This window comes from Mesoplodon bidens, assembly GCF_964165515.1.
Source record: "Mesoplodon bidens genome assembly, chromosome: 4".
NCBI classification, from domain to species: Eukaryota; Metazoa; Chordata; class Mammalia; order Artiodactyla; family Ziphiidae; genus Mesoplodon; species Mesoplodon bidens.
The window spans coordinates 142,545,723-142,572,594 of NC_138160.1; the positions used below are offsets into that span (position 1 = coordinate 142,545,723).

Here is a 26,872-nt window from a genome sequence, read left to right on the forward strand (position 1 = left end):
ACTCCTCACCAGGAGAGCCAAAGACAGGGTTGTGCCTTACCCCAGGAGCCACCCCTGCGCCCTCCCGCCCTGCCCTCCCTGCTCTTGGGCGGCCTGCTGCTTTTCCTGCTTTCCCTTCCCCTGGCCCTGCCCTGCCCTGAGCTGCATGGACCCCCCCCCTCCCCCCCCCACCCCAGGGCAGCCAGGAAGGAACATGAATGGAGGATCACCGACCAACGCAAAAGACTATGGGGGCCCCCCTCCACCTCCCCCGGCCGCCCATTCACCCACGTCTCTTTCACGCAGGACAGACCACCTGCCCTGTCCGCGTGGAGTGCCAACACCCTCCCTGCCCTGGGCCGAGCCCCTCCTCCCCGGGCCCATAAGTGAGATTGCACATTAACTACTGTAAGAAGAGGAACCGCACTGGGAAATGTGAACCATGAGAATATCAGTGATACTGATGAGGAGAATAAACTAAACGCCTTTGTAACAGCCCTGCTGCAAGCTGCTCACTGGGGGCGCGGGGCGGTGGGCCCAGGAAGCGACGCTGGCTGCACACTAGGGCCCCCCTCCTTCCGCAGAGCAACATCCCCATTCCCCAGGGCTTCACACTGATAAATGCGGTGGGGGCCTGGCTCGGGGTGTGCTCAGAACGGCCATGCCAAACGTCATGCCTCAGAATGTCGGCCCGAGGGGAGGGCCCTCTTTAGGTGGGAAAATAGTTTCCAGCAGCTTCCAGGTTGCCCCAGTATGTACAAACAACACCCTCCCTAGGCTGCTCCCTCACATGGGCCCTAAATCCTGCATGGGCGTCCCACGGGAGCCCCTCCAAAGCTAGAAGGGCAGCTGCTCCATGGAATTGTTGTATTACAGACCCACTCGCTGCCCTTCCATGGTATTTGACACTCCCAGCCCCAGAAACGTGTCCTGAACGTAAGCCCACACCCTTCGCCCCGTCCCAAGCCACTGCGTCCAGAAGGAACACTAAAGTCGGGATGGCAAGCGTAAAATCAGCCGGTGGTTGTTTAAAATACCTGGAAGAGGGACTTCCCTGGCGGTCCAGTGGTTAAGACTCCACGCTTCCACTGCAGGTGGCACGGGTTGGATCCCTGGTCAGGGAACTAAGGTCCCACATGCCATGCAGGGTGGCCCAAAACCAAACAAACAAAAATACTGGAATAGCTCTAGGGTCCTGAGGATATGAGTGGGAAAATGTTCTCACAACTGAAATAGAAAAGATGCAACGTGCCCTAGGGTCCCCTTGATTCAGAGATGTCTCAAGTAGTGTGCGAAGACTACTGACAGACCTCAGGGATTCCATCAAATCAAAAGGTCTTTGCTGGGGAGGTGGACAAGGGGTTTCATCTCCGCCCAGTCCAGGTCCGACCACCCCATGATGATTGGAGGGAGCTCCAGACTTCCTTGGGGCAGATGATTGAGGGTGACTCAATTCACAGGGTGACTTGGGCATGTTTCAGTAAGACCAGCCCCCCCTGGAGTCCTGAAGCCCAGCTTCAGTCAACAGAAAGCAGGGGTTTGGGGGAGCCAACAGCAGCATCAACAAAAATCCTCAGGTGACTCTGGTCCAGAGTCACCTCAAGTAACAGGAAGTCTGTCTGTCTTAAGATGGAGGCAAGCCCAGGTAGGTGGAAACACTGTCAGACTCCCAGAAGCACATCTTTTTAACCCCAGGAAGACTTAGAACCAAGTGTAGAATGGATCAAGACAACCTGAACCACAGCATTAATGGTAGTGGTTTTGCATTTAAAAAATAAGCGGGGGCAGGGGGGGAAGCAGAATTCCCTGGCGGTCCAGTGGTTAGGACTCTACGCTTCCACTGCAGGGGGCCTGGGTTCGATACCTGATCGGGGAATTAAGATCCCAAAAGCCACATGGTGCGACCAAAAAAAAATAATCTGAACGTATTTGGTTCTCTTTGACAAATCAGCCTAATGGAATGACAAGACATCCTTGTAACAGCACCTTGTAACGTATAGATGAGCGACTGAGAAGGGTGGGCCTGACGCCTGATTACATAATGCTCAAGATGGAAACATCTAAGACAATAAGTTAAGATTCACAGCACTTACAAGTTTACCTGGCTTATAGGAATCATTTCTCCTACTCAGGAAGGCTCTATAGCAAAGCCCTTAAACTTACAAACGCTTTCTTGTTAGAGTGAAGCATCCCAGAGGGATCTAAGTGACCAGGTGTATGAGGGAGCCTAGTGGTACTCAGGCCCCTCGGAGCCCCTCGGAAGTGACAGCTCAGTTCCACAGCTAAGGGACTCGCCTGCCTGCCTTAGACAAAGAACAAGCGAAAGATGTTTAGGCTGAACTTCAAAAACTCAACAACAATCAGTGTTTGGAATTTCGATGGTAATAAAATTATCCATCATGAAATCCAAGAAATAAACCAGAACAGTCTTTTCTGCACCAAATATCAACCATTGAAATCCTTAACACACACATGCGCACACATGCACACTTGGCCCCAGCGTGTGCAAGCGGGGGCTTAGAACAGGAGTTCCCATTCAGGGACAGCCACAAGTTCAGATCAACACATCATATGATACAAATGTATATAACAAACGCTGGGATTTTATTTCCAAGTTGACACATGTAGCAGGCACACGGGCAAAGCGATGGCTTTGGGGCACGGGAAGGAAAGATGGGGAGGGAGGGGCGTGTCTGAGGTCCCCCTACCTCCACCACCCCCTAAGCGCACTTGAGACAGAACCAGTGGTGGGGGCTCCCACCCAGGGTCATGAGGGTCCTACTGGCTCTGGATGAAGCCTTGGGTCAGTTCCCCAGGCATGATCCCCCTCCTCCCAGGGGGCAAGGCTCTGCTGGCCCCCCCAGCTGGAGGGACCAGCTTCCTGGGGAGGACCAGGATCAGAGAGAGAAGAACAGGATGAGGACCAGGAGAAGCACCCCCAGCAGCACCACAATGGCACACCACTGTCGGCGGTCTGGGGGCAAGAAGGTCAGAGTTCACAGAAGGGAGGCAGCACCACCCACAACCCACTCCCCCCACTGCCGAACTGCCCACACCCACCTCCAGGGGACTCACCACTCGTCATGTGGGATACTTTGGCCATCTTCCTGAGGACCCCATCCATCCGGGACTGGGTGTGGTCCATCTCATGAACAAAGGTGTCCAGCATACTGCCGAGATCAGGATGTCATCAGCCCCTGAAGGGTCTGTGCACACCAGTGCAGCCGGCCAAGGGTTCCTGGCCCACCCCCGGGGTCCTGGCCTCACATGCCCTGCTCAGTTAGCTCCTCCCCGACGCGGCTGGACATGTGTTTCAGAACCTGGATACTCCCAGACACCATTTCCAGCTGTTGGTCCTGCTGGTCCATGATCAGCTGCAGGTTGGAGGAGTGGGAACTGCGGTCGGCAGGGAGCCCTGAGCTGCCTGAAGGCTCCTCCAGCCCGGGGCCTCCAGCCACCCACACACACCTGCTGTGTGGCCTGCTGCTCTTCAATGTAGCGAGAGGTGGTTGAGACCACACTGGCGTCCAGCAAGTCGCTGGATGACTTCAGGGTGGCTGGCTTGCCTGTCAGCATCTGTGGAGGCCAAGACCACAGGCTCAGGGAGGGTCGCCCACTCACGGCAGAGACAGACAAGGTTTGTGGCAAATTTAGATGGTGGTTTGGCAGGAAGGCAGTCTCTGGAGTGGGACGGCCTGGGTTCCTCAGAGCCACCACTTACTAGCAAGGTGACCCCGAGGCCATATCACTTGACTTCCCTGTGCCTCAGTTTCCTCATCTGTAAAATGGGGAGAGCTATAATTCCTGTTTCCTGAGGACGGAATAAGGATTTAATGAATTAATCCAGGGAGAACACTTATTATCCTATAAACACATGTATTTAAGAATTGAACTTTAATACCCAAAGCAGCACACATGGAAGGCATGTGGACCCTGCTATAGGACTCCAAGCTGCTGCAGGCCTCAGCCCTCCACCCTCCCAGACCTCATGTGGGTCTAATGGGTGAGGCTGCTGTTTACAACATGCAAGAATGAACACACAACATAGAGGGAAAAGGTGTACAGACTGAGGCAACAGAGAGAATGTGCACAAAAGGCATGAGTGGGTACACACATGGGGCAAGCACATCCACAGAGGAAAATGGTGTGCATGCACAAGGCAGGTGGGGATCCACTCACAGGTCAAGTTCAGAGAGGTCAAGTGCATACACAGATGAAAAAGGTAAGCATCAAATCCTGAAAACAGTAACACAGAGAGCTAAAAAAAAAAAAAAAAAGGAATAGGTCACCCCCCACACACACACACAGGAAACCAGTATAGACCCACAGGAGAAGACAGAAGAGATTATACACACAGAAGGAGCTCAGGTGTACACATCCAGAAAGAGCAGGCGGGTAGACAGCATGGAGACAACTGTGCACAGAGAAGATGAGCACTGACACAGAGGATGGCTTGCACTCAAAGGGGAGGGTCACCCCGAGAGACAGGGGGTGAGGATACTGGGTCGGGATGCCTTTACCTCTCTATTATTCCTCTCCATGAAGGCTATGGCTGCGGGGCTGACCATATGGTCCTTCATTTCCTAGGGGTAAGGACATCATCAGAGTAATGATACCCCAACCTCCCCACCCTCACCCCACTGGAAACTCTCTTCACCTGGACTGCTTCCCGCATCCTCTCCACAAACACCTTTCTCTCCTGCAGGTCTCCGGCTGGGAGCTTGAACTTGCCTGGGTTGGCTTCCACTATGCGTAAGCCGCGAGTCAAGAATTAAGGCCAGAGCCCGACAGAACGCCCTCCTCTGCCTCAAAGCCCTCAACACCTCCTAGGTGTCCAGCCTCCCCGAGGGCTGGCTCCCACGGCCCCCCGCCACTTCAATGGGCTCTCCCATGCCGCCCTCCAACCCCCCAGGATATCGATGGTCTCCTCCAGGTCCTCGAGGTCCCACTCGATGCTGCGCAGGCCATTCCGCAGCTCATTGGTCGTCCAGTCCAGCTCCTCGCGTCCGACCGCCGCGCCCTCATGCAGAAGCTCGCACCACCGCTGGTAAAGCCCGCGGGCCGTGTTCACCGCCTTCTGCACCTCGCTGCGGGCAGGGGCACAGCGGGCGCGGCTGGGGGCAGGAGGTCCTCCCTCCCACCACTGCGCCCCCAAACGAGCTGGGGACTCAGGAGACCCTCATATCCCACGGCGTACCCCTCCCACACGGCCACGGGGCGATCCCGACGGCGGTGCCCAGAATGCCTGACATGCTCCGGCTGGCACGCGGGCACTGGCTGGCAGGGGGACAGCACACCCTCTGTCCTCCCCCATCTCTGTCACTCACCCTCGGACTACAAAAAACGGATCTTCGAGAGACATGTCACGCCCCTCACCCGCCCGAGGCCGAGCCCCCTCCCCTCTCGGCCTGGGAAGCTGGTTCCCTCCAAAAGGTGCAAAACGAGCCGTCACCCCCGCCCCCGTCACGTGACCACTGCCATCATTGAGAGCTGGGCCGCCAGGGGAGAAAGAGAGGCCTTGGCAGCCCGAAGTGCGGAAACATCCGCTCTCTCTTTCGCCATCTTGGTTGTGGGCAGAGACGGCTTCCTGCCTGCAAGTACCGCCCCTTCGCGTCCTGGTTCCCGGAGGTGTCCTAGTTCCGTCTGGCTGGGTTCGACTCAGAGCTCCAAATCCCTCGGTTCGAGACCCAACCTCTCGGATTGTTGCTGCGCAACCTGTTTCCCTTCCGGGCAATGTAAATAATAATAGTCTCCTTTAAATCAGGAGAGATTATGGCTGGGGAAGGGGCTCATTCAATTTGTAGATCATCTTCATGGGCTCCCTGAGCCTGCACCCAGATCCTGTCCTAGGAGATGGGAGATGAGAAATGGTCCCAGCCCAGGGTCGGGAGTGGCAGGTTTGGTAAGGAGTATTGGGAGAGGTGGTATCCCCACCTTTCCGCGGGGGCAGGGTGAAGTGCGGGCGTTCTGTGGGGAGTTCTGCTGGACTCTCCCCTCCTCTTTTTTCCTGCGGAGGAGGGACGCCTCGAGATCGCCCGAGGCGATCGCGGGTTGGCCGCGAGTGGGGGCCCGGAGGTGCTTCTGGGGGGTGAGGTCTTTCTGGGTGCGATCCTCGGGGTCGCGGGAGTGGGTGTGGTGGTGGCTCTGAGGATGGTCTGCACGGAAACCCTCTGCTTGTGAGGAGGGGTCAGGAATGTCTGGAGAGGGACTCATAGGGTCGCCACCTGTGTGACAGAGGCCTTCTGTGTGGGGTCTCCGGGAAAGTACTTTTTTTATGGGGGCGGTAGGCAGCTGTCGGCTGAGTGGGGTCCTGATCTCTGGAGCGGGATGTCTGAAGAAGTCCTCGGAGGGTCGCCCCCGTTGTGTGTCAGAGATAGCGTCTGGGCTGCGGATGTCATTGTGGAGTTTCGTTGGGGGGGGGATGGGGGCGCCCTCAGCAGGTTGCCGTAATTTGTGGCAGGATCGCTGAATGGGGACAGTTTGGGGAGAAGTCTTTTAGAAGAGAGAATAATTGTTGTTTCCATGTGCCGGGGTTGGGAGTGGGGGACATGAGCATGCTCCAAACGTGCACGAGAAGAGCAATTTTTTGGCGGAGGGGCAGGAATACATGAGAGGGGGCCTGGCAGGGTCTCCATGGGGGGGGCGGGGACAGGAATGTAGTGGTCCTCAGGGAGTAGCTGCTTGTGTTGGCAAGGTCTTTGTGTAGGTCTCTGGGAGATGGCGTTAGTGTGAGCCCTGAGGTGGCCCCTACCCCCCGGCAGGGGGCTTTCCGGAGGGGCGTCACACCTTCCTGGCCTCCGGAGGGAAGGAAGCGAAACTTTCTTCTCCCTCTCCGCGGGCCCCCATGGACGCCGTTCCGGAAAGCGGGGGCTCCAACCAGCTCTAGCGGCTGGGAGAGAGAGAGCGGAGGGGGCCTGCCCGGAGGGTAAGGCACCACCCCCGCCCGCCCGCTGGCCCGGAAAAAGCCGGCTAAAGTCTTGTAGAGAGATCCTGGCCCCAGTCCTTATATGGGCGGCCGGAAGCGGCTAGCGCGCATGCCCTACGTCATTACTTCCAAATTTAGTTGTGGAAGTCTGGCAGATCTAGTGGCGGGAAGGTTCGCGCACCAGTGCGGGTGTGTGTGTGTGTGTGGGGGGGGGTGGAAAGCCTCCCCTTAAAGGGCCCGCACCACGAGTGAATGGAGCTGTTCGAACAATTCTGCATTTTCTGAGGAACTGGAATTAGATTTTCTTGGAACTGTAGTGCGTAGCGGAAGGGGGGGCCGATGTTTTCTATCTATCTGCTCTATCTCTGCGTTGCTCAGTTTCTAGGTCCTATCCCAACTCCGCCTCCCGGGAAGCAGAGGCGGAGAACGGCTGCGTCGTTTGGGGGACCGCAGCCACATGTTCACTCGTGCTGTGTTGCGGCCGGGTCCTCCGCCTTACGAGCTCCACGCCCACGGTGGATTTCGTGCCGACGGAAACTGGGGTGGCGGGGGGGGGATGCTCAAAGCGGAGCGCAGAGATGGCAGCCTGGGCTGCGCTTGTGTCTGCAGACGTCCGCCGCCCGTGTAGTGGGCAACTTTGCCCTAGAGCCAGCCAGCGTGTCCCGGTTTCTTAACTGCTTCCAAACGAGGGGAGTGACGGGGGCTGGCGGACGCTGGAGAGACAGGAGAGCTTCAGGTTCCAGTGGTCCCTTTTCACCGCCGTGGCTCATTTATTCGTTTAGCAAATATTGGACGAGTCATTCTGCCTTGGTTTCCTCACCTGAAGAAATAAGATATAACTACCCTCCGCGGAGTGGAGGTGAGAGATCAATGAGATGTTTATGAAAGGAAAGCCTTTAGCGCCTGGCACGTAGTAAGAGCTTAGTAAGTTTAAGCATCGTTATTGATTAAAAAAACAAAAACAAGACATTAATTAGGCGCCTGGTAGATGCTAGGCACAGTTCCCACGGGGGATGTACCGGTTAGAACCCAAGTCTTCCCGGGTGCGAGGGGAAAAGTGCCGCCTACGACCCGCAGGGGTCTCCAGACGCAACCCGTGGGTGGACCCTGAGCCCCACCCACGGCGCCTCTCCCCTGGGCCCGCGCGCGGGTGCAGTGGGGGGCCCTGAGGAAGCAGACCACCCGAGAGCTCAGCTTGGACTGGGGAACCCTCCTCCTCACACGAGTTCGGGTCCCTTTTCTTTGCTCGGTAAATTCCACCCTGTCGCTTTAAGGAGTCTCTCGCCTCGGAGCTGAGGAAAGCCCGGATGCGACTTTCTGATTGGGCGGGGCGTCTCAGTGACTTCATTTGAGGTACAAAAGGGCCCGGGTGGCGGGCGCCGGGGCAGAGCGTCCTGGCAGCGTCTCAGCGTGGGTTGGCCCGTAGAGAGAGGCGTGAAAGAGCGCCTTGTCCAGCGTGCACCTGCCACCTGCCCTGCCCAGCCGGGTGTCCCCGCCGCCTTCGCCCCTCCGTCAGGCAGCTATGGAAGTGCAGAAGGAGGCGCAACGCATCATGACCCTGTCGGTGTGGAAGATGTACCATTCGCGCATGCAGCGCGGTGGCCTGCGGCTGCACCGGAGTCTGCAGCTGTCGCTGGTCATGCGCAGCGCCCGGGAGCTCTACCTCTCGGCCAAGGTGGAAGCCCAGGAGCCCGAGGCGCCCTTGCCGCCCGCCCGCTCCCCTGACCCTTGCCTGCACCCGTCGCGGGAAGCGGAAGCCGCAGCAGAGGTAGCGTCCTGCGACGGTGAGCAGCCCTCTCCGGAACCCATGGACACGCAGGAGGCACCGAGAGCAGAGGAGACCCCTGCCCGCTGTGACCAGCGCCCCGCCAAAGTCAGCCGCAAGCGGCGGAGCTGCAGCCTGAGCGACGTTGGGGACGCCGCACTGGTCCCGAGTAAGAAAGCCCGCCTAGAAGAAGAGGAGGAGGAGGAAAGGGCCTCTTCGGACGTCCTTGATCGTCTGCAGCCCCCTCCGGCGCAAGCGGAGGGCGCCTTCCCCAACCTGGCGCGCGTCCTGCAGAGGCGCTTCTCCGGCCTCCTGAACTGCAGCCCCGCCGCGCCCCCGACGGCGCCGCCGGCGTGCGAGGCGAAGCCGGCTTGCCGCCGGGCGGACAATATGCTGAACGTGCTGGTGCGGGCCGTGGTGGCCTTCTGAGGGTCCGTGAGCGGCGCTACCAGAGCCCAGAGCGCGGGCCGAACCGTCGGCCAGAGAGCGCAGACCCAAGGCGAGGCCCACCCCCGGGGGAGCGCCCGCGGAAACCGTGGAGAGGGGCAGCCGCCCGGGCTGCCGAGATGCCCTGAGAGGGACTCTACCCACGGGGTGCCGTCGCCACCTGTGTGCAGCGGCGACACCGAGAAGCCCGAGCCGGGGGCGCGGGCGCCTTCCCCCAGACCTGCTGCGCCCACAGGTGCTATCTTAACGGACTGGGATATGGACCTTACCCTCTCCTCTGGGCCTTGGAGAAGGGAGCTTTGGTTCTTTAAACTCCTCAGGGTCGTACTTTATTTTTTTACTGGGGGCTGTGCTGCCCTTTCAAGGTTTTTCAATAGTTGGTGTTTGCGTTTCCAACCTCAGAGAATTCCAGGCACTCCCCTTCCCCCTCCAGTGACATACTTGTGCAAGCGGTCATCGTTGCGTCATGGGCAGACGTGGGGAGCTTCCTGTTGCCTTGCGTGGGTGTGAGGCCTGGGAGGAGGATCTGGGGTGTGGACGCCCAGGGGAATGGGAGGAGGGCGGCCTGAGTCACTTCGCCTCCGCGTGCTGTGAGTTATTGCCCCGAGCCCCTACGCCTTCGGGGGCAGAGGGCAGTTCTAATTTCAGGTTAAAATTTTTCTCATCTGGTGTGTTAGAGGTGGGAATATGTTGATAGTCTCAAGCTTGATCCTCCCTCAGACCAACAGACACAATCAACCCGGACTTTCCTGGTCTGAATCACAGAAATGGGGGGAGGGGGTTGTTCAGAGCGCTGTAAAGCTGAGCTGGGATCAGTTTTTTGGTGAGACTGGGCCAGTTTGGGGGGAGGGGTGTTCTGTTTACCTTTACTGTGGTGGATTCTGTTAACTCCATCTGTCTGGCCTTTTTGCTAGAAACGCCAGATAGGAAAATAAAGACCATTTGAAGAAAAAGTCTGTGGAGCCCGTCTGGTTTTCTTCCCTGGTGGGGGAGGGGCAGGGTTAAGGGGTCAGGAGCTGGCTGTCGGCTTGCTGGGGCCCCAGAAACTGGTCTGACCGGCTACCACGTGGGCAGAGTGGGCGGGAAGGGGCCGGGCCCCTTTTCTTTGCCAGAGCACTGGGTGCTGATTGCCTGGTGCTCTGACCTTTCCTTAACCCTCTCACGTTTGGGGGTTCCTTGGACATTCTCCTGTATTTCTGGCTGGGTCAGTGCTTTCCGAGTTCAGACGTTTGGGGGATACTTTGGGTACTGTGCCTGCAACAGAGTCGGGGGACCACACTTCCTTTGGAGACTTGATTCGTCTCCCAACAGTCCTCCCCCCCCCGCCGCTTGATTAACTGTATCAGCAGGGATCCCACAACTGGGGTGGAACTGAGCAGGTGAGCTTTGGAGCACCCTTTATGCCCAGTTCCAGTCTCTGGCAGTATAGCTGTGCGGTTCAGGCAAGGAGGTGTGCTCCCTGCCTCAGTTTCCTCATCTGCAAAGTGGGCCTCAACAGCTTCCCTGTGAGGCTGTAGGTTTAGAAATTCCCGTGGGAGCGCTTGTTTGCTTTGGCCCCACCCCATCCCCAGGTTAGCCCCCCAGACAGGAGGAAACCCTCACAATTTACCCAGTGCTGGTTTAGGAGAGCGGCTGTAGATGTTGCACTGGGGCTGGGGGATGGGGGGTGGGGGCTGTTGAAAGGACAAAGGAGCCGCAGGTGCGGGCGGTGAGGGCGGCGGGAGGCGCCGGGAATGCTCCCGCCCCGCCTCCAGACGGCAGGCTCCGCCACGGCGGGCCTTCCGAGACCCGGGGGACCTGACCCCGAGGGTTGAGGGAGGAGGGCGCGGGGGATGGGCGGCCCCGTCCCCGAATGCCCGCTCCTGGCTCCCCTCCTGCCTCGTTCACCCATCGCACTCCCTCCTCCCTGCCTCCCTCAGGGCCCCTCAGGGGAATCTCGCCTCCACCGCAGCCCGTTTCCTTCCCGGGAAACGTGAAAGACTTTAGTGCCGCCCACTCGGGAGACCGACCCACAGCTCCGCAGTGGGATGCTGGGGGACTGGAGCCCCACACCCCTCGCGGTAGCTCAGTGCGTCCGCGTGGGAGCAACTCCCTCGAGAACCTGGCCCGGCCCCGGGAAGTCCCCGGAGGGTGGGGAGGGGGCATCACGGCGCATCCTGTCGCAGGGACCGCCGGGCGCTTCCTTCCGCGGGAAGCTGCTTGGCCGCCCCCCGCCCCCGCCCCCGCCCCCGCCCGGGCCGTCTGGGGGTTTCCGGTACCCGGTCACTGGGGGCTGAGGGCTGGAGGTGATGCTGTGGGAGAAAAGCCAAGTGCCCCTCACATATATCCGCTTAACGTATACCCTTCCCCAAGACCCCATCAGAAGAGACAAAATTGAAAATTTGTCACAACAGTCGACATTGATGAGCCATGGAGTTTCCACGCCATTACATGGCATTGGGTTATTGGGACAAACCCTCTGGGGAGTAATCGATTGGACAATAGCTGTGAAAACTAAAACTGTCACAGATCTCATGGCCCGTGGATCCCCACAGAACCTCAGGCCTGGAAAAAGAGGTTCCAGAAGGGTATTCACTACAGCATTGTCCAAAATTGGCACAAATTGGGGACTTCCCTGGTGGCGCAGTGGTTAAGAATCCTCCGAGTTTGAGCCCTGGTCCGGAAAGATGCCACATGCCGCGGAGCCACTAAGCCCGTGCGCTGCAACTACTGAGCCTGCGCTCTAGAGCCTGTGAGCCACAACTACTGAGCCCGCGAGCCACAACTACTGAAGCCTGCGTGCCTAGAGCCCGTGCTCTGCAACAAGAGAAGGCACCGCAATGAGAAGCCTGCTCGCCGCAACTACAGAAAGCCCGCTCGCAGCAACGAAGAACCAACACAGCCAAAAATAAAATAAATAAAATAAATAAATTTATTAAAAAGCACATACAGCAGATATTCACTACTATATATAAAATAAATAACAAGGACCTGCTGTATGGCACAGGAAACTTTATACATATCTTGTAATAACCTATAATGGAAAAGAATCTAAAAAAGAATATATATCTAGGGACTTCCCTGGCGGTCCAGTGGTTAAGACTTTGCCTTCCAATTCAGGGGATGTGGGTTCGATCCCTGGCTGGGGAGCTAAGATCCCACATGCCTCAGGGCCAAAAAAACCAAAACATAAAACAGAAGAAATATTGTAACAAATTCAATAAAGACTTAAAAAAAAAAAAAACGAAGGGCTTCCCTGGTGGCGCAGTGGTTGAGAGTCTGCCTGCCGATGCAGGGGACACGGGTTCGTGCCCCAGTCCGGAAGGATCCCACATGCCGCGGAGCAGCTGGGCCCATGAGCCATGGCCGCTGAGCCTGCGCATCCGGAGCCTGTGCTCCGCAACGGGAGAGGCCACAACAGTGAGAGGCCCGCGTACCACAAAAAAAAAAAAAAAAAAAAAACGGTCCACATGAAGAAATCTTTAAAAATCTATCTATGTCTCTATATATCTATATCTCTGAATCACTTTGCTGTACACCTGAAACTAACACAACATGGTAAATCAACTATACTTCAATTAAAAAAAAGTTGTTTGTTTTGAAAAAAATAATAAAAGCACATACAGCAATACAAGTACATGTATATGTATGGGAAAGTGTGTACAGACACTGCTAAGCCCAGAGAGCTGGAAGAATAGTTCCTCATCCAGTAGCTCAATGTGAAGGAGAGCTCCCCTCCCAGCTTGAGTTTGGTCTAATGCTAATGATTTGACAGGGTTGATTCTTCCTGCCTTCAGGCCCCCACACTCACACTCCCACCTCACCCGTGGTTCCTGCCTCAGGCCCTGGGTCCACCTCTGTCTATACTCACCCTTAGGTAGGCTTATTCAGTCTTAAGGCCCTAACTGCCGCCTCTATGCTGACTCCCAAATTTTGCTCTCCATCCTGGACCTCCCCCTAACCTCCAGACTTGTCTGGCCAAGTCCTCTCTCTCTGTCTCCCCTTGAGGCTCTAAGGTATTCCAAACCTAGCAGGACCTAAAGAGGATTCTTGATGCTTCCTGCCAGCCTTTCAGCTGAGGAGAAATCTTTCTTGACTTCCCTTTTCTCCTTCCTTCATACCCTGTCCAGTCGCAGGTGCTGTCAACTTGACTACCCATCCCACTCCAAGCTTTTCCCCACCCTCATGGCTCCCACCTTGCTGTGAGCTGCCTTCACCTCTCACCTGGGTGAGGGCAGTGGCTTCCTCCCTGCCCTTGATGCCCACAATCTGTTTTATGCAGCAGCTGCACTGATCTTATAAAAATGCAAACGGGATCATTTCACTATCCCAGCTTTCCTTTGCTTCATCTACACTGGCCTCCTTTTTGCTTGGAGAACAGGACAGGTGTGTTCCAACCCCAGGACCTTTGCACTTGCTGTTCCTTCTGCCTGCAATGCTCTTCTCCCAGACATCCACAAGTCCATCCTCACTTTCGGCTGAAATGTCACCTCCTTGGGGAGGCCTTCTTTGGCTACCTGATCTAAAATAGCACCCCAATCTGCTACCTACTCCTTTACCCTGTTCAGCCTTCTTTAGAGCACTGCTCACCTCCTGAAAGGATATATATATATATAAGTTCTATTTAGCATCCATGGCCCCATATAAATGTCAATTCCATGAATGCCCAGCCCAGGCCTGAGTGAGTGAATGAGGTTGGCTGGGGTAAGCAGGTGCTAAATGCTTAATATTTATTATCTCATTAATCAGTGGCTTCCCATGGCTCTTAGAATTGAATTTCCCAAACTTCAGACAGTTGAGGGTCAGGATTTTTGTCATATCTGCTTAACAACAGTACTATTATTTAAGTAACATATTTTTAAGACTTAACCCACTTGTCAATCACTCACCATACATAGAAGGTAACAGTGTATAAAAGTTACAATGAAAATGAAACACTGTCATAAGACCCTGCTGAAACAGTAGCCAATGTTAGGTTCCAGACAGCTTTCTTTGTTACAAAGGAAGATTAGAAAGGTTAAAGACACATTATTGCCAAAGACGATCCTTAGACTAGCTGAAAAGGGAGAGACTCTGAGGGATTCATTACATTATTTAAATAACATTGAATCACTTTGCCCACTGTCCCAGAACTAGGAAAATTCTGCTTCTGGAAGAGGGACAAAACCCCTACTAGTGTCTGAAAGACTGTGCTTGATCTGTGCCCAGCTCATCTCTGGCTAATCTTGCATCATTCTCTGGCCACACTGATCTGCTTTTTGTTCCTTATATTTCCACAATCTTTCCAGCCACAGGGCCTTTGTATATGCTGTTATCTGCTAAGAGTCTTTTCTCTTCCTTATTTACCTAGTTAAGTCAGCTTAGCTCAAGGGCAAATCATCAGGGAACTTACCTTTCTGCCCTCCGTTTTAGTCTAAGACCCCTATATTTATTGCTATTCTGATCAGAAGCTACTTTGTAGTAGTAGTAGTAGTGGTAGTAGTAGTGGTGGTAGTAGTAGTAGTAGTATTTATCACAACTGCAATGTTACATTTCTTTCTGGGTCTGTCTCCTCTTCTAGCTTGTGGCCTCCATCAGGGCAGAGATGAATCTAGTAGCTGCTTACTAAGTGTTTTTTGTGAGTGAGTGATGCATTTGCTACTTTCCTTTGAGGTCGGTCCTTTTAATGTCCACTTTTTTTTTTTTTTTTTTTTTTGTGGTACATGGGCCTCTCACTGTTGTGGCCTCTCCCGTTGCGGAGCACAGGCTCCGGATGCACAGGCTCAGCGGCCATGGCTCACGGGCCCAGCCGCTCCGCGGCACGTGGGATCCCCCCGGACCGGGACACGAACCTGTGTCCCCTGCATCGGCAGGTGGACTCTCAACCACTGCGCCACCAGGGAAGCCCTAATGTCCACTTTTTACAGACTGGGAAACCGAGGTCCAGAGAGGATAGTCCTGCAGGAGAGCAAGTACGGGACAGGTCTAGTGGTGCCCCACCCCCCATCCAGATATTCGCTCACCACGCCCACCCCCACCCCCGCCTCCTCCACTGTGTGGGACCCAAGGAACAAATGCCTCAGTTCGGACTCCGCTGAGCTGGGAAAGGGCCGGTCCACAGGTCGAGACCAGCCCAGAAGCTGCTCCCAGACTGGCTTACCCGGTTCCAGGAACCTGGGCGGCGTCCACCCGCCCGAGGCGGTAAAACGCAGGCCTCGGCCAGATTGCTAGTGGCGCGGGGCAGGGACTTGATCTAGGCTGGGAAATTTAAGTCCGAGGCTGGGCCCTCTGGGTGGGTAACATAGCCAGCGCGGGGGGCGGGGTTATCTGGGTGTCAATCACAGACGGGGGCGGGATATGCAAATTTACCCGCTTTGCACTCCTTTCTGGGCCCCGCCCCCACGCGCTGCACAGAGCTAAGTACTTCCTAGAGCTCCAGCTGTTGGTCTGTGACCCCGGCTCCGCCCCCTCGCCCCCAAACTGGTCCCTTCCGGATTCCGCCCAGACCTTCGGCGCTTGCCTCCCCCTCCCGCCCCAGCTCGCCCTGCGGTTGTAGGGGCGGGGTTTAGGCGCCGAGCAGGAAGGCAGAGGTCGAGCTGTGGGCTCCTGGGGCTGGGCGTCGGCTCGGAATCAGGTAAATGGCATAGAAAAGCTGAAGGGAAATGGGGGTTGCCAGAGTTTGAGGCTCACGCTACCCGCCCTTGGCGTGGGGGCTACTGAAACCCTCCCCCCATGTATGTTTAGGGGAGCCCAGAACCACACACCGGTGTCTAGGGGAACCCAGAACCTCCACAGCAGTGTGTAGCGGAGCTCAGATCCACACACCTGTGTTCAGGGGACCCCAGACCTTCCCCACCTGTGTCCGGGACTGCTCTCACTAGGGTATTTCATATCTGTTTTCTGAGGCCCAGCCTAGAGGTGTTCTGCCCACCTGTGTCCGGGGAGCTAAAGTCTCCCCAAATTTGTGTCCAGGAGAGCTGAGCCTAGGGCCTAAGGCCCTCCACCTGCATGTCCAGGCCCGAACCCTCTCCAAGGCCAGCTCCCTGCCTGCCCCTTTCTTGCAGCCCCTCTCAGCAGAAATTCCCTTGGGTCCCTGCCCTTTTAGTTCTCGCTGCCTTCCAGCCTCCTGGCCCAATCGGCTTCAGATCAGCGCCCCCTCCCCAGCACATTGTTGACTCTCACTTAAGAAGTTATCTCGGCGTTCAGTCTCGCCACCCTCCCTCCTGTACCTAGGTAGCTACCCGGGGGCCCCCTCGGGTCCTGCCTTCTCCGCCCACTCCTACTGGCACCAATTAATTTCCCCCTCAACCCGTCCACCCACATCTGGTTGCCAGCTGCTCACCCTCACCCTGCTTGCCCCCCAGGGTCTCCCAGGGAATTGCTCGCAGCTCTCTGCCTCCTTTTGCCCCCCAAATCCAGGCCGTCCCGCCAAAGCACAGCACCCACTCTCCACCCCCCCGCAATCCGAGTCTGCTAATCAGAAAAAGCCGGCGGTTAGTGCCTGCAAGAGAGATCTGAAATCAGACGGAGGAGGGGTGCGGTGTGAAACTTTCTAACCCAGAGATGCTGGGGGTGGGAGGGGTGGGGGGCAAATGGGTGGAGGGAGGCAGGAGCTTAAGTTGTACTTAAAGAATTGAGATCAAAGCCTTCCGGCTTCCAGATGGGGACTGTGGGGGAGGGCTGCAACCCCCCCAGGGGCGGGTGAGGCTGAGCCCCCCTTCCTCGGAAACCCCCCGAGACTCTGCGGTGACAGCTGTGCCCCAGCCCGCGCCCAGCGGGTTTCCTTTTCCTGTGCTGGCTCTCCTGACTGGCTGGCCTGCAGTATGGAGACACCGGCCCGGCCCTTTTGAAGGAGCTCCCTGGAGGGTCTTCCTGGACGAGGGGGAGGGGGCCAGCTGGAGAACAATGGGCTTCTGTGGCTGCAGGACGCCAGGCACTTCCTGTTAACTCTTCCCTCGGGGCCCAGCTGCAGTGGGGAGCAAGGCGAGGGGATTGACGAAACCAGCAAATGCACAGCTTTTTCTCTTGTTCCACGACTTGTTTGTGAAAGTACCTGGAAATGGTGAGATGAATGCAGACCTTGCCCTCCTCAATGGAGTCATAGGGCCTGTTTCTTTTCCCCTCTGTTGCTGAGGGTTGTACCATCAGGGGACGGGGCATGGCTAGAAATCCCGGGATCTCTGGGGCTGGGCTGGGCCGGGCAGGGGACCCAGGTGTCCCAGGTGAGTCCAAAGTACAGCTATGTTTGCCAGCCATGGTTGTTCTAACTGCCCTGCCGGGTGAGCTGGAGGTTGCGCCCCCCTGAGCCATTCCCTTGGTAGTCTGGGCCTCAGGCCTCAGTTTCCCTCAGTTTGGGAAGTTCTCCCAAGGGATTGACCAGAGCACAGGGTGGTCCTAAGGGGCCAAGGTGAGCTGAACGGGGAGTCTTGGAAACGCTCTGCTCTTGGAGCCCTGGGAAGACATGTTGGGGAATTAGCCGCTGTGTTAGTTGAGACTTCATGCAAAGTCCTCTGTGTTTACAGAGCTAACCTGAGAAGCACCCTCAGAAGATTCTGTGAGACTCTGAAGGGCCGCTGAAGACTCAACATTCAACCCCAGGGGCTACTGGTTAGAGACCAGATAACATGCCCTGTTCTAAGAAGAGACAGTGTGTATTTATACTTACTGCCAGCCAGGTGCTTTGCTGGGCTCATTCTGCGTATTCACTTAGTTAACCCCCTGCTCCAAGCCTGGGTCAGAATTAAAGTAGGCACTTTCACTAGCCCCATTTTACGGATGAGGGAGTTGAGGCACAGAGAAAACATGTGTCTACTAAAACAAAGTCCGTTGTTTTTCTTTCTCTCCTGGATTTCGGGGCAGAGGATGGGGTGGGGGGAGGTAGCGATCTTTCTCCAGACCGGTGGACTTTTGCTTACGTATACCCAGCAACTTATCATAGATAAGGAAGGAGAGCTCAGGGTGGAGAGATCCATGGTCCAGGTCCTCTGGCTACCACCGGGCGGCCTTTTCTCTTCTGGCATCCTGGGCTAGCCACCCACTGGCTTCGCCCACCAACTTCCTCCTTCAGCTTTTTGAGACCCACTTGCTGGGTGATTCTGTACTGTCTTTTCTCCTGCTTCCTCTGGTGAAAACATCCCCAGAGGCCAGTTTGTGCATGCTCAGCCCAGGGGCTTGATGAGGACAAAGTTGGGTTTGGGTTTTAGTTTTTGTTGCTTTTTGTTTTGGGTGATCATTATTAACTGAGCAAATCCAAACCGCCCACACTGCTAGACTAGAAAGGCTGCTGCCGGGCCCCCTTGCAGGTGTCTGGAACAAGAAATGGCTCACTGCTTCACCCTTTAGACCCGGGGGCAGGGCGAGGGCAGGCCGGGAGGGCCATCAGAGGCCACCTGCCATGTTAGGGGTGTGTTAGAGGCCGCAGGAGCCTGGGCCTCAGCCCATGGGCCCCAGGCCAGCCCACTGCCAACCAGCCTCCTCCACCTGAGTACCGCCGCCCCCACCCCCCCTCCACCGCCACTCCGCTCCCCTGCTGTGGCCCGCCCTTCCGGAATGAAACTTGTCCTGGCTTGGAGCCACCAGGAAGGCCAAAGCAAGCCTGCAGTTACTGCCGGGGCCCTGCCGGCTGTGGCTTGGAGGCTCAGCATGGGGCGGGGGTGGAGCTCTTCCCCTTCGGGCCGTGTGCCTGGAGTGGTGGCTCAAGTCTGCAGCTTCTGCCCCCAGGTAGTCCCCTGCTGCCTTCCGGCTCCCCAGGGATATTGCCTTGTAAACAGATACTCGGATTTTCAAAGTGCTCTCCTGTTGTTTGGGACAAGGCATTACCTTCCAAGAGGGGTGGGCATGAAACCAGTTTTTTTTTGTTTTTTGTTTTTGCCCCATGCCCTGGGGCTTGCTGGATCCTAGTTCCCCGAGCAGGGTAGAACCCGTGCCCCCTGCAGCGGAAGCACGGAGTCCTAACCACTGGACTGCCAGGGAATTCCCTCTGAGGGAGAAACTGAGGCTGTGAGAAGGGGCTTACCCCAGGATCTCCAAAACCTTCCTTTTAGGAAGGGGGGCTTCCCCTCTCCTTGCTTTGCATCTCTGGCTGCTGCTGCGGAGATGAGGCTACCGAGGAGGGAATGTGCAAGAGAGGGCCTCTGGGGACTCTGCAGTCAGCGGGCACTGATGTGTCTGTCTTTGCAGCCTGGGCGTCCTCTCTCCCCTGACCTCCCTCCCTTCTCCCCAGGCTTGTCCCTCTTTCTCACGACTTTCTGGACATCTGTGGGCGGTGCATCCTTGTTGCCCAATCTCCCAGTGGTTCCACTGTGACTAAAGCCAGCTCTGTCCCTGGAGGCTGGAGCCAGGGTGCACCCCCAGGGCCACATGTCCCAAGCTTGGACCTGGGTTTCTGGTCAGACTGGGCAAGTGGGCAGGTAGGCTGGGTCTTCTCAGCTCTGGGAAATTCTCTGCCCACCCTCTGAATGGCCCAGGTTCCCTCTGATTGTCCTGGATTACCCTAGTGTACCTGTCCCTGCTCTTGGTGAATTTCCCTCCTTGCAGCTACCCTGTATGTTCTAGAAAGCTGGGGAAAGATCCTCAGAACCATCTTCCTGCCAGCCACCCACCAGATGGGCCAGGTCTCAGGCATGCTCCCTGCTCTGTGCTCAAGGCCAGCATGATTCTTCCCCCAAACCTCCAATTCATATTGCACCAGAGCCCATCCTGTCCCGTTGCCATGGCATCTGTGGTACCCAGAAGCCAGATGGTCTTATGTTCCCTAATGCCCCTTCCAGGCTCAGGCACTTCTGAGCTCTGCGAGTTTACTCTGTACCCCTAAATCCTCCCCACCACACCGAGGCTGTGTGCCCCAGTAGCTCATGTGTCTTCCCCCCATGACTCTGAGACAGGCAGTGATAGCACTTGTCTGAATTTCGGATTTGAACTCGGGTCTGTGGGAGCCTTGGAGCCTAAGGTCTTAAGTATGACAATCATCATAACAGCTATTGCTTCCTAGTGATGCACTTTACCTATGGAGTCCTCACCGCAAAGATTTATTGCCTTATCCTCATTTCACATTGTTGAAACTGAGGCACAGGGAGGCTGGATAGCTTGCCTGCTCTATATAGTCCTGACAGTGAAAAAGTGCCAGTTTCTTGACTCTTGACATTTGGGGCTGGATCGTTCTCTGTTGGGGGTGGGGGCTCTGCCTTGTGCATCTCAGGCTGTTGAGCTGCAGTCCTGGCCTTCATCCACTAGTGTCACCTGAAAACTGGGATCACCTCTAGGAGGGTGTCAAGCCAAAAGACACAATCAAGCCAAAGATTGGGAGAAGGAAGGATTTATTATTTGCAGCAGGTAAGGAGAATACCAGAGATCTTTCCTAAAGCAGTGTCTCTCTGAACAGCAAAACTGGGGAAGTTTTAAGTAAGGGTACGTGTATATTCAGGAAGGGGCTTGAGCAGAGGAGAATTCAGCATAGAATTGGGGCAAAGGTAGATGGAGTCCAAGCTTTACTTGATTGAAGTCAGAAGGGTCAACATCATCATTCTATCCTCCACCTGGGTCGGGGCCTTAGTTTCTGCAGAGCTCAAAGACCTGTATCAGATTGTTATGTATATCCCTTCAGGAGGAGCTAGGTCTCTATTTTATCGCTGAAATATTGTTTCTGACTACTTTTCCTGTGTTCCTGCATTCCCTCGCTTCCCTTAAGGTCACTGATTACTGAGACCCATTCAAGGGCAAGCACTGTGGCCAGGCTTAGATCACAAAGTGGCTTAGGCCAGAAATGGCTTCACTTATGTCAAGAAAGCCATGTCTGATTCTCTTTCTTTGGGGACCCCCTACCCTATCTACTTACACTAGGTACCAGAGTGCCTCTTCGTACAGTCATGGCAACAAATAATGTCCCCAGGGCTTCCCTGGTGGCGCAGCGGTTGAGAGTTCGCCTGCTGATGCAGGGGACATGGGTTCGTGCCCCGGTCTGGGAAGATCCCATGTGCCACGTAGCGGCTGGGCCCGTGGGCCATGGCCGCTGAGCCTGCATGTCCAGAGCCTGTACTCCGCAACGGGAGAGGCCACAACAGAGGCCTGCATACCGCAAAAAAAAAAAAAAGTCCCCAGATGTGGCTTTAATTTGGTGTGGGGTGGGGGGCAGCCTCACCACCTGCCTTTGACTGCCCTGACTCTCCACATAGGTGCCCGCCTGCAAAATATCAGTGTGTGTGTGTGTTTGTGTGTGTGTCTTTTTCCAAAAACAGGCATGGAGTTCTGGGGATGGAGGTGATTGGTAGGTTCTGGCATCTTGGGGAAGGGTCAGTGGGGCTGTCATTCTAGGCCATGTCCCCTTTTCCTCGCGGGAGGTGTGCAGGTTCCCCAGGCCCTGGCAGGTGGAGATAGGCAGCCCTTTTCTTCCTTCATGGTTCCCGGGGGTGGGTGATAGTGGCAGAGGCAGCCCAGGAGCCAGAGGGTATGGGGAGCCGCAACCTGGCCTCCCGGATTTACTGGGTGGGTGTCTGGGTGTGTGCTCTGAGACCCAAGGGCCCTTGTGGGTGTGGAGGAGAAACCAGAGGCTAAAGTAGGTCTCCCCCACCTGCCTGCCTGCCACCCTCACATCCCACCCAGCCCTGGCTCTAGGCCAGCAACTGCCAGAATAGTGACTCACGGAGCTGCAGAGCCCAGGAGAGAAACAGGATGCAGGGTGGGGTGTCCCCCTCATCCTCAACCTTCCCAGCATCCCCGTTAAGACCAGGACCCTTGAGGCTGCATTTCATTCTCCATGCGTGACACTGCCATCCCCCTTCCCCACCCCCCACCAGTGGGATTTTTTTTTTCTCGTACCGCGCTACGGCAGGAAGACAGAAATGAGTGTGGGGCATGGAATGGCTCTGAGGTTGGAATATATTTAGGCCAGGATGAGAGAGTATGTGTGCTGGGGAGCAGTCCATAAAAACTAACCACCCTATATTTTGGGCTGCTCTCACCTTTTTTTTTGCGGTACGCGGGCCTCTCACTGCTGTGGCCTCTCCCGTTGCGGAGCACAGGCTCCGGACGTGCAGGCCCAGCGGCCATGGCTCACGGGCCCAGCCGCTCCGCGGCATGTGGGATCCTTCCGGACCGGGGCACGAACCCACGTCCCCTCCATTGGCAGGCGGACTCCCAACCACTGCGTCACCAGGGAAGCCCTTGCTCTCACCTTTTGAAACAGACCCCATTCTGTCTATGGATTGTGTATCTCTCTCAGTAAATCTCCTTACCTGTCACTTTGCCTCTTGCTGAATTCCTTCTGCCATGAGATGTAAAGAACCTGAGCTTCTCTAAGTCCTGAGACCAGGTTTGCTATTTCATTTAAAAGACAGTGGGTTTGAGTGTCAGCCTGTGGCTTCAAGTTCCAGTCTGAGTTTTGGCTGAGTTCGAGTCTCATTTGAGGTGCAGTTGGGTTCGAGTCCCAGTCTGAGTTGTGCAGTTTCACGATAAGGGATAGAGTGGAGTTGTGACAGAGAGCCCCCCTCCCCCCAACCCGGACATATTTCCTAACTTGCCTCTTGCTTGCTGATCTCTGGATTGTACAGATGGGGGCCTTTCCATCAGGGTCGGGGAGACAGGCAATATTTGATACTCAAGTGCACTGATAAGCTCAGAAAAAAGAAAATACAATGGGGTTACAAGAGAGGAGAGAGTGCTGTGGGGAGGGCAGAGTGGTGGCTAATTTAGAAAGATGGTCAGGGGCACATTTGAATGTTCTTCCCATCCCAGGTCTGGAAGGGAGGTCTATGTGTGTTGCTGCAAAGACCCCCTCATCTGGTCTCTGCCAACCTGTTCCTCCTGGGCCGCCGGGGGCCCCGGGAGTGCTTAGGGGTTTTCTGGCTTCTGACTGTGGCCATGATGAAGTGACCTGGTGTCCCAGGGGTCAGGGCAGTGTCTCAGGGCAGTTTAACTTGGGGATTTGGAAGGTGCTTGATGTGGAGGGGGGAAGAGAAGGGGGAAGCTGTCCCCAGCTGTCACCTGCCACCCTGCTTACAGCCACTCTGTGCTGATGGCCAGATGCAAGTCAGTGCCAGACTCCTATACATTTCCTTTTTTTTTTTTTTTGATAATAACTTGGACTTTATTAAAATTAAAATTAATGCTGGGGGAAAGGCAGTGTTAAGAGAAAAAAGACCAGCTACAGATTAGGAGGAAATGTTTACGAAACAAGTATTTGATAAGTGACTGGTATCCAACATATACGAAAACAGAACAAAACAAAACCAGAACCAAACCAAGACAAACTCTCTTAAAACTCAACAATGTAAAACAACAATAAGATACCACTGCACATGTATTAGAATGGCCAAAACTGGGAACACTGACAGCATGGAATGCTGGTGAGGGTGTGGAGTAACAGGAATTCTCATTCATTGAGTCCTGTACGTTTCTTCCTGATCCTTTCCACATAAGCTTGTCAAAGGGCTCATCCTGCCCTGTCTGCTTCCTCTGCCCCTTTCTCCTGGGTTCTCCCACCCCGGCACTTGTAGTGTGGGCCAGGCAGGGAGTGGGCCTTGCAGGATGGTGGACACACATGACCTAGGGCACCTCGGGGGATGCTGCCTCCACCCTACAGGCTGGCCTCACCTGGGCAGCTGTCTCAGGGGAACCCCAGCACCCTGTTCCTTCTGTTCTTTAAAGCTGGACTTTGAAGGTTGAGACCTTTCCAGAAAACCACTTGGGTTCCTAGAGTTCAGGAAGGAGGAGCCTACATTCCTCCCCGTTTTTCTGGGCTCACCTGACCACCATCCCACCCCAGCTGCTGCATTTAAGGCCGTCACCCTAGCCAGTCAACTTCTCTGTCAACAAAAACTGCAGTGCTCCCAGGAAAGTTTCATCTAAATATGGATTCATTGCTTCATTCCACACACATCTAATGAGCTCATCCTGCAAACCATCGAAGCCTGGGTGCAGAATTGGCCCGCCATTGGGATGTCTTTGCTATATCGTTAAGTAAAAAAGCAAGTTGCCATCCCCCAAATAATTGAAAAGATACTCAAACAAATCCTTTTACACACATGTTCATAGCAGCACTGTTTATCATCGCCAAAAGGTGGAAGCAACAAATGTCCATCAATGGATGAATGGATAAACAAAAGGTGGTCCGTTGGGGCTTCACTGGTGGCGCAGTGGTTGAGAGTCCACCTGCCGATGCAGGGGACACGGGTTCGTGCCCCGGTCTGGGAGGATCCCACATGCCGGGGAGCGGCTGGGCCCGTGAGCTATGGCTGCTGAGCCTGCGCATCCGGAGCCTGTGCTCCGCAACGGGAGAGGCCACAGCAGTGAGAGGCCCACGACCGCAAAACAAAACAAAAAAAACCACAAAGTGGTCCATCCATATGATGGAATATCTTATTCAGCCTTAAAAAGAATGAAGCACTGATACATACTACAACATGGATGAACCTCAAAAACATTATGCTCAGTGAAAGAAAAGGCCAAGTATTGTATGACTTTGTTTATATGAAATTTACGGAATAGGCAAATCCAGAGACGGAAAGTAGATGAGTGGTTGCCAGGAGCTGGGAAGAGAGGGGATAAGGAGTGACTGCATAATGTGAATGAAGTCTCCTTGTGGGGTGATGAAAATATTATGGAACTGGATAAGATGGTTGCAAAACATTGTGAATGTACATGCACCCCAGTGCTGATAGCAGCACTGTTCACGATAGCCAAGACATGGAAGCAACCTAAATGTCCATCCACAGATGAATGGACAAAGAAGATGTGGTACATACATACAATGGAATGCTACTTAGCCATAAAAAAGAATGAAATAATGCCATTGGCAGCAACATGGGTGGACCTAGAGATTATCATACTAAGTGAAGTAAGTCAGACAGAGAAAGACAAATACCGTATAATATTATATGTGGAATCTAAAATATGACACAAATGAACGTATCTACAAAACAGACAGATACAGAGAACAGACTTGTGGTTGCCAAGGGGGAGGCGTGGTGGGGGAGGGATGGATTGGGAGTTTGGGATTAGCAGATGCAAACTATTATATATAAAATGGATAAACAACAAGGTCCTACTATATAGCACAGGGAACTGTATGCAATATCCTGTGATAAACCGTAATGGAAAAGAATATGAAAAAGAATGTATATATATGTATATATATACATATATGTGTATATATATACATATATGTATATATGTATACACATATGTATATGTATATATATGTATATATATATAACTGAATCACTTTGCTGTACAGCAGAAATTAACACAACATTGTAAATCAACTATACTTAAAAAAAACGTGAATGTACTAAATGCCACCAAATCGTAGAGTTTATTACTTTAAAAAATTTTATTTATTTTTGGCTGCGTTGGGTCTTCGTTGCTGCGTGTGGGCTTTCTCTAGTTGCAGCGAGCAGGGGCTACTCTTCATTGCGGTGTGCGGGCTTCTCATTGCGGTGGCTTCTCTTGTTGCGGAGCACAGGCCCTAGAGCGCAGACTCAGTAGTTGTGGTGCACAGGCTTAGTTGCTCCGTGGCATGGGGGATCTTCCTGGACCAGGGATCACACCTGTGTCCCCTGCATTGGCATGCGGATTCTTAACCACTGCGCCACCAAGGAAGTCCCTGTACAGTTTAAAATGATGGTTACTGGTTGGGAATTCTCTGGCAGTCAAAAATAAAGAAAGAAAGAAAGAAGGAAAGAAAGGAAATAGTTCCTAGTTAATTTTATGTTCTGTGAATTTTACCTCAACTTAAAAAAAAAAAGCAAGTCACCAAATGTAAGTATTGCATGCTTCTGCTTTGGCTTTAAATTAAAGGACTTAACAAGGGTGTGGGGTGGGAGGCAGTGCCGTCCAGGAGTGAAGGAAAGAGGCTGCCCAGTATCAATCCCCTTCTACCAGTGCTCAAGGCTTTGCGCCTCCCAGCCAAGTCTGCACAAGTGGATGTGGCCTCCGGCCTGTGGGAAGGGTGGCTGCTTTGTGCCTGCCCACTGGAGGGGCTCAGGAACAGTGAACTCTCAGGATGGTGGTGAGAACAGAGTCCCAATATAGACCAGATGGCTAACAGTGGTCACCCAGGCAAGAAGGCACTGGGTGGCCACATTGTTCATGAGCCCATTGGGTGAACACAGGGGTGGCTGGGGAAAGAGGCCAGTTGTTATCCACGGACTCCTATCCATTTGATTATTAAAATCCTCTTCTGCTAAGGCCACCCTTCAGTGAATGTCTTAGTTTGTTCAGGCTTCTATAACAGACATACCTTAGACTGGGTGGCTTATAAACAACAGATATTTATTTCTCACAGTTTTGAAGCCTGGAAGTCCAAGGTCAAGGTGCTGGCAGATCTGGTGTCTGGTGAGAGCTAACTTCCTCGTTCACAGATGGCATCTTCTTGCTGTGTCCTCACATGGCAGAAGGGACCAGGGAGCTCTCTGGGGTCTCTTTATAAGGACATTGAATCTCATTCAGGAGGGACCCACCCTCATGATCTAATTCCCTTCCAAAGACCCCACCTTCTAATACCATCACCTTGGGGGGTAGGATTTCAACATATGAATTTTTTTTTTTTTTTCTGTATACGGGTCTCTCACTGTCGCGGCCTCTCCCGTTGCAGAGCACAGGCTCTGGACACGCAGGCTCAGCGGCCATGGCTTACGGGCCCAGCCGCTCCGCGGCATGTGGGATCCTCCCGGACTGGAGCACAAACCCGTGTCCCCTGCATCAGCAGGCGGACTCTCAACCACTGCGCCACCAGGGAAGCCCTCAATATATGAATTTTTTCGGGGGGACACAAACAATCAGAACATAGCAGTGAGTGTTGACAT

The 26,872-nt window shown here is 54.6% G+C and overlaps 3 protein-coding genes across 6 annotated transcripts in view; 2 read left to right on the top strand and 1 right to left on the bottom strand.

Annotated features, from left to right (window-relative positions):
- The window catches only part of GCDH (glutaryl-CoA dehydrogenase), a 415,847-nt gene that overhangs the window by 210,731 nt on the left and 178,244 nt on the right, over positions 1-26,872 (top strand). The window lies entirely within an intron of this gene.
- On the bottom strand, positions 2,588-6,509 carry STX10 (syntaxin 10). Of its 4 annotated transcripts, none has more exons than XM_081230527.1 (8): positions 5,307-6,509; positions 4,897-5,066; positions 4,637-4,731; positions 4,500-4,562; positions 3,448-3,555; positions 3,251-3,353; positions 3,055-3,149; positions 2,588-2,953 (listed from the first exon to the last, which is right to left on the bottom strand). In XM_081230527.1, the coding sequence occupies exons 1-7, from the start codon at positions 5,339-5,341 to the stop codon at positions 3,061-3,063; spliced, it is 663 nt and encodes a 220-aa protein (XP_081086653.1). In that variant the 5' UTR covers positions 5,342-6,509; the 3' UTR covers positions 2,588-2,953; positions 3,055-3,060. The 4 variants fall into 4 exon arrangements, with proteins under 4 accessions (XP_081086653.1, XP_081086652.1, XP_081086651.1 ...); XM_081230526.1 differs by having other exon boundaries at positions 3,247-3,353; XM_081230525.1 differs by having other exon boundaries at positions 3,040-3,149; positions 3,247-3,353.
- On the top strand, positions 8,287-10,069 carry IER2 (immediate early response 2). Its single transcript, XM_081230529.1, has one exon. It carries the CDS (start codon positions 8,427-8,429, stop codon positions 9,096-9,098), a length of 672 nt encoding a protein of 223 aa, XP_081086655.1. The 5' UTR covers positions 8,287-8,426; the 3' UTR covers positions 9,099-10,069.

Excerpts from the sequence above, each read along its gene's own strand:
- IER2 (XM_081230529.1), top strand. The coding sequence starts at position 8,427 with ATGGAAGTGCAGAAGGAGGCGCAACGCATCATGACCCTGTCGGTGTGG.
- STX10 (XM_081230525.1), bottom strand. The coding sequence starts at position 5,341 with ATGTCTCTCGAAGATCCGTTTTTTGTAGTCCGAGG. Across the intron at positions 4,732-4,896 it reads GGACCTGGAGGAGACCATCG|GCATAGTGGAAGCCAACCCA; the intron begins ATATCCTGGGGG and ends CTCGCGGCTTAC. Across the intron at positions 2,954-3,039 it reads GAGTGGTGAGTCCCCTGGAG|ACCGCCGACAGTGGTGTGCC; the intron begins GTGGGTGTGGGC and ends TCTTGCCCCCAG.